The following is a 7,026-nucleotide window of genomic DNA, read 5'->3' as shown; positions in this document are numbered from 1 at the left end:
ATCATATAATAGGTCATAGTACATTCCATTTAGCTATACACAATTATAGACATTAATATAATGTGGCATGATGTTATGAGGTTTCTAAGCTTTAGAACAGTTTTTTAAGCTTAAGCTTGAGCATTAATGCTTCCTTTATCGTTTTTTCTTTTATTTTTTCTTTTTTTTTTTCTTTTTATTAATAACAACATTTTTAGTGTATAAAAATATATAGATTTTTAAGAAGATTTAGATTTTTTCTTATGTGTTTAAAAAAGAAAAGAAAAATGTGTTTAAGCATGTAGACATGCAGAAGAAAAAGCAAAAAAGTATTTCTCTTTCATCCTTAAAAATGTTTAAAATATTTTTCTTTCTGAGAATAGAGCGCTTTTAAAAATCAGAAATAACCATCTTGACACTGAAACGTCCGTTGCAATCGTTCTCTCTTTCTCGTACTCGTATAATCGCATAGTGTAAATGACCTCGGAGACACGTTTACTGCTACCAACCAGAATCCTTCTAATAACCTTGCAATACAAAAGCGTATTATCTTCACCTTCTTTAGGTGATATTAATGTAATATGTATTATTTCAATTATCGAATCTTACGTAAAACTATTATTATTAATCGTTCTATAATTATTCATTATCATAAATGGTACAATAGAATTATATTCTTTTTATACATTTCTAAATGAAAGTGTAGATATATTAGAAAGAATTAAAATTGATATACATAAAATAAGAAAAATAACATAAAATAACAAAAAAATTATTTATTTTATTATTGACTCGACATATACTGTAGACACGTTATTTAACGAGAAATCGTGAGAAGACTTTCTAATATCTATAACCTTTCACATCTAACCAGCCAATATATTAGACTTAAAAAAAAAAAAAAAAAAAAAAAAAATCAATTTTTTTTACTTTACATAATTAATTAATAATCACAATTACGATACAATATATCGTTGATGTCAATATTTATAATTTGGGTTACTCATATCAATCGTTCCATATGGATATTATATAAATTAATAATTTCATTCTACGATAATTAGATGCATTGATTTAAACAAGAAAAAATGCAAAATAACGTAGATACACATCTTAATATTTTATCTTAATATAATACACATCTCAATAGATGAACAATAAAATATATCGTTATAGTTCGATAAAAATATATAAAATTTCGTTTTTTCAAACGAATGGTCATAAAATAAAATGCTCATTATTATGAGTGTTTCGTTTAGAGAAAAATTCTTGAAAAAATAACAGAATAAAAGAAGGGACATAGAGAAAAATTGATCGTTTCGGGAAACTCGTCGCATTTTTCGTCCATTTCGGAAAGTCAATATCAGTTTTCTTTTGGGATATCAATACATAATCCTTGGACAGATGAGATCACTCGCGTGCATGAGATCACGTGAGTGTACAACTCACCTATACTTTTCTGGATTAGTGGGCCACCTGTGCTAATAACCTTCGTGTCGCTATGTAGTATATGTATGTATATATATATATATATATATATATATATATATATATATATATATATGTATATGTGTTTGTCATCATGATAGGATTGACGATGATCCCATTGCATTTAAAGGAACGTTTGAATTCAACCTAAACCAAGGTGAACATCTAGCCGAATGAATCAATTGTATTCATAAATATGTTTTATTTTTTTATTTCTTTTTTCTCTGTTTTCTTTTTTTTTTCTTTTTTTTTCTTTTTCCTTTTTCTTTTTTCTTTCTTTTCTTTCGTATACAGTCATACGCGCTTGAACAACGTACGTGTAGATACGTCATTTTGATAAAAAAAGAATGCATGTCGGTGCGCAAGGACATGTTGTGGATCCCGACAAATTTTCGTGCAAATTTTCTTTTACACGACCTCGATAACAAAAATAATCGCAAGTATATGGGTATATACACACATACACACACGCACGTATATGTGTACGTAGATACGTACATATATACGTAAGTCCGTAGTCGCAATGGAAAAAAGAAAAGCGCGAAAACCAGACGCGACCTCGTTTCACTGAGAATTAATGGGAAACTCTCGTGGTCGAGTCTTTCGAATACTTCTGAGAGAATCCAGAATTAGATCTGTTCAGAAATCTCGGAATATTTTAACTTTCCAGGTGTATTATATTTAATGTATTATATTTCGAGGTAAGATTCAGTCACTGGAAAGAATTATATACGGTATAATGATGTTTAAAAAATAATTTATTTGAATGAATTGCCAACGGGACTTGCCAATTTTCGATGTGTTACGTATTTCCGTAATGGCGACGAAATTTTATCGCAAAATTCTGTTTAAAATGATCGTTATATTATCATTTCTTTATTTGACGTCATGCTGTCGTTTAGTATTTTTATACATTGACATATTCGTACGATATTAAAGAAAAACTTGTATTTTATTATTCACAATAAGATATACGTATAGTGTGTATGTGTGTGTGTGCGCACGCGCCTGTGTTTATGCGTTATGCTAACATTAACGCTAACGTACAGCTGACGATAAAAGTTATCACTCATCAATTTGTTCTATATTGAAAATTTTTATCAAGAGAAAAGAAACTCTATTTCATATTCCAATCAACCAACCAACTAATCAACCATCCATCCATCCACCCATCAATCCATCCATCCACCCATCCATCCATCCATCCATCCATCCATCCATCCATCCATCCGTCAAGGAAAATATGAAAAAAAGAAGTTGAACGAGTATAAACGTAAAAGAAAAAGAAAAATCCTGAGGATGATCAAAAGTGAACGTAATAACAAGAGAGGAAAATCATTTACTGCCTTTCGATTGGCAGACTGCCACGTGACAACGTTTTCTTTTCGTCTTCTCCACGTGCAGATCGTAGTTCGTCGTCGTCGTAAGCTGACATCGTCAAAAATATCTACAACGTTCCAATGCGAAAGAGCTCACCGATGGCTCTTTAAATTGAAACGAACGATCCCAAGAATAATTAAATAAATAGAATGTCGGAGGATAACTTTTAACTGACTAACAGAGGTGGATAAGGAATAATTGTAAAAAATAAACTCATAAACGTTCTATTAAATCTAGATAAATTTTATGAATGAAGGTCGACCGGGCGTTTAGTCCGACAACAGTTTCTAATAATATATCATTAACTTAGTTACATATGCGAATTTTTCTAAGAAATTGTTTCGATGAATTATTCATTCTTATCTGTTTTTATTTAATTCCTTTAATCAGTTTTTTTTAATCGACAAAATACTTTCATAAGGAATATAGTAATTTAATTCATAGCTGTTCGAGAGTTTATAATTTACGATGAATTTTAGATAATTTTTAAATTTATTTAATTTTATGAGTTTACGTTCAACTGATTTGCAATTATTTCATAATAATATAAATTTTTTTTATAAATTATACAGATAGATATATGATGTAACGTACAGAGCTAAATTAGAATAATTCAAAGATCTTATGGTGTTACAGGTTGTAACTATTCATAATATGTAATATAATATAGGAGGCGTTGACTTTGTAAACTAGATACATAACATGACATAATATGCTTTTATAAAATTCATTTTAAAGTTTGCTGTACAAGAACAAAGTAATTTTTAAATTTCTTTCTCATTAACATAACTGCTAGCTCGGGGTAACGTAGATCTCTGTCCATCTATTAATTACCCGTAGCTATTCAGCCTTGTGCCAATTTGACTCGCTTTTCGTTCCCTTTTCATCATATACCATAAAAATATAATAGAAGGTCATACTTGGCTTAGAATCATACTAATCATATAGAAAAACTGTTTTTCATTCAATTCGATGATATCAATGAGACAGATCGACGATTTATCAAATTTTGTGTATGCATTTCTATTTAAATATATATCTAGACATAGAAAATATTTCTTTTTAACAATGCAAGCAAAGAAACGGTAAAAACAGGTCGATAATATTTTCTATACTCGGCCCAATCGAATATTCATCGAGCATAAATCGTTATCGTCGAGTCTGCTCAACGATTACGTCATATTCACGTAATACGTATACCTAGATATATTTTTTTGTCCACATATCCAATACTAAACTACAACATTGTCTCATGAGTTATAACTATTCCATCGCGATAATTTATAATTTATAATTTATAATTTATAAATTACGATGAATCTTTTTTAATCGAATTAATTTTCGATTTCTTCGTTCGACTTTGGTACGTGTGACAACGGATATGGCAAAAGACGAATCCATAAATTTTCATAAATCAGCATAACGAGCATATGCTAACGATTATCACCCGATGACCTGGCCTCAACTTGGGTGGAACGAGTAACATGCAACTTTTGCTTTCCTCGTAAACACCGGTGGACATACGTGTCGTATGAAGCGGTGGTTTTTTTTTTTTTTTTTTTTTTTTTTTTTTTTTTTTTTTTTTTTTTTGTTTATCGTGAAGTGCCCATGATAATTGTTCATTTAATAACTAATCAAGCTTTCTCGATTATTTTGATTTTTTTCAATATCGAAGTTTTCTCGCGTTTTACACGATTTCACAAGAAAACATGAAGATGTCAAGGAGAAAGAAGAAACAACCAAGGATAATCACCATCTTCGTGGCCGATGACGTACGATAGTTTTAATTGATAATAAAAAATAGATAAGCTAAAAATGTGATTAACTCGAAAACGTGTTTGTGCTTGTTAAACGTGTTTGTTCTTGTTTTTTTTTTTTTTTTTTTTTTTTTTTTTTTTAATATTTTCCATAGAGTCAATTCAGTTTTAACAATAATAATTGACAAACTTTTGGTAATAATGCAACGATATCATATTATTGGATTGATCAATAACCATAATAATAAATACAAGTATAGTATTTTTTCTTTCTTTTTCTTTTTTCATTTTTTTCTTTTCTTTTCTTTATTTGAAAATATTTGATATATCTAAATAAATATAACACTGCATAGTAATTTTTTTAATTGAAAATTTTCAAATCTTTTTTATTCGAACAAAAAAAAGAATATAAATAAATATAAATAAATTTTATATCTTACAGTTAATATTATTTTGTCGATAAATAACGCTATAGAGGATATTTCGTTGAAAACATTTATATCTAAGTAAATAACATTATGGAGTATTTAAATATCTAAATGAATAGCATTAATATTTTTTATATTGAAAATTCCAACGTTACTGATTGATCAATCCAATAGTTTTCGTTCAATGACCAGTGAAGATTACCACAATTGAACTACATATGACACGATGGCGTTCTTTTACACGTTGTCTCTTCGTTACCCAATCGATCGTATCAAAGCAATTAATTGCGCTTTAACGTCGCTTCAGAAGCTCCACGATAGAACTATATTTGCAATCGACTAGTATAGCTAAATATAGATAACAATAAGCGCGAATTTTCTCTTATCTTTGTTTATCGTTCCAGAAGATCCTTTTATGTTCGAATAATGATTGATCGATTTTTAAAAAATGGCAAGCTATTTTTTTGAGGTTCAACGACGCCGTCAATGTTCTTTGTAAACGATATCAATGTCAGCGAACATCGTTCTCGATAAATATATAGTCATATATTAATCGTTATCTACAATTCTATCGATACTGTCGACTTTTTCTTTTTTCCTTTCTTTTTTTTTTTTTTTTTTTCTTTTCTTTTTTTTATAATATCTTTCAAATATTTAATTTTAACAAAAGCTCTAATCCATCATCATCTTAATCGTGGCGTGTTTTTATTTTCTTTTCAGAAAAATCGATCGAAGGAAAAAGAAAAAAAAAGAGAGAGAGAGAGAGAGAGAGAGAGAGAGAGAACAGAATGATATTCTCGTTCGTAAAAGTTATTTGTTAATCCGAAAGAGGATAATGTTTGATATTTAAGAAGAACCTTTAAAAAGACAATTACAAAGAGATTAGACTTTTTCTTTTTGTTTTTTAAATGGGTGATAAGTTTTTTCATTCAAATCAAATTATATTTCACCTTCCGATCGTTTATATATCATATGCGTATCTTTTTGTTTCCTTCATACATATTTATAAATCTCTTCGATTTCCTGGAAGTCGAATTATTCTTGATCGTCGTTTAGATATTCGTTAAATTTCTACAGAGATAGCAGGGGCAAGTTTAGCCAAGTTCTGTTTCGCATTGGTATTTTTCATGAATCACAGAGATACGGAAAACAGTGCCAAATTTTAGCAAGAACGTCGTTTACTTCTTCTTTTATTTTTCGTTCTGTACTCATGGGTTTTGTCGCTTTTCAAAATGATTGAGAATATATGTATATATATAAATATATATGCATTTATTAAAAAAAATTCGATACAATTTAGAAGTTTAAAACTATGAAAGGTCATATAAAACGCATCGGTTTATTGCATTCATATGCGTATCGATTGTTTTTGGAAAAAGTATCTCGGAAAGAAAGAGATCTTTTCCTCAGTCAAGGTTGCCGAGGTCGGAAAGCAAGAACGACGATCATCTTAAAAATAACCCGATAGACGATCTTTCCCGACGTCAGTTTATCCGTTCGAGTGCACTGTTCTTATAACCTTCGCGAATCAGCCCACGCAGTTTTATGTATAAATTCGGACGTTGGAATATGCGCTTCATTGTTTCTTTCTTTTCTCTGCTATCTGACACGCATGTTGTTCTTTACCATGTATAAATCATCGTCGTTATATTATATCCATGATTTTATCATTGCATTTCTTACAACAACGTTTGTCTCATGCAACACTTTTTTTTTATTTTTTTTTTTTTTATTATTTTTTTTTATTTTTTTTTTTATTATCATTATTTTTTTTCTCTTTTTTTTTTTTTTTTTTTTTTTTTTTTATTACTTTTCTCTCTCTCTCTCTCTCTCTCTCTCTTTTTTTTATTTCATATTTTTTATCTCCTCCAACAGGAATTTATATTCAGATTCTCTCCGAGAAGAGAGATTTAAAATAAAGAAAAAAAAAAAAAAAAAAAAAAATAAATAAATAAATAAATAAATTATTCGTGTTTATTAAATTTTTATGATCA

At 28.8% G+C, this 7,026-nt stretch overlaps 1 protein-coding gene across 6 annotated transcripts in view; it reads left to right on the top strand.

Annotated features, from left to right (window-relative positions):
- Window positions 1-7,026, top strand: part of LOC124949885 (segmentation protein cap'n'collar) — a 96,905-nt gene that overhangs the window by 10,037 nt on the left and 79,842 nt on the right. Inside the window, exon 1 of one of the 6 annotated variants that reach the window (XM_047495686.1) lies at window positions 4,509-4,619. The exons of the other annotated variants lie outside the window; for them this stretch is intronic. Coding sequence (XP_047351642.1) covers window positions 4,557-4,619 — 63 coding nt within the window. The 5' untranslated portion in view covers window positions 4,509-4,556. Of the gene's footprint in view, window positions 1-4,508; window positions 4,620-7,026 lie in introns of those variants that run through there. 6 annotated transcript variants of the gene reach the window in all.

Source organism: Vespa velutina, chromosome 6 (genome assembly GCF_912470025.1).
Source record: "Vespa velutina chromosome 6, iVesVel2.1, whole genome shotgun sequence".
Classification (NCBI taxonomy): Eukaryota; Metazoa; Arthropoda; class Insecta; order Hymenoptera; family Vespidae; genus Vespa; species Vespa velutina.
Note: the sequence above shows the minus strand (reverse complement) of the source record. Positions and strands in the feature narration are given on the sequence as shown.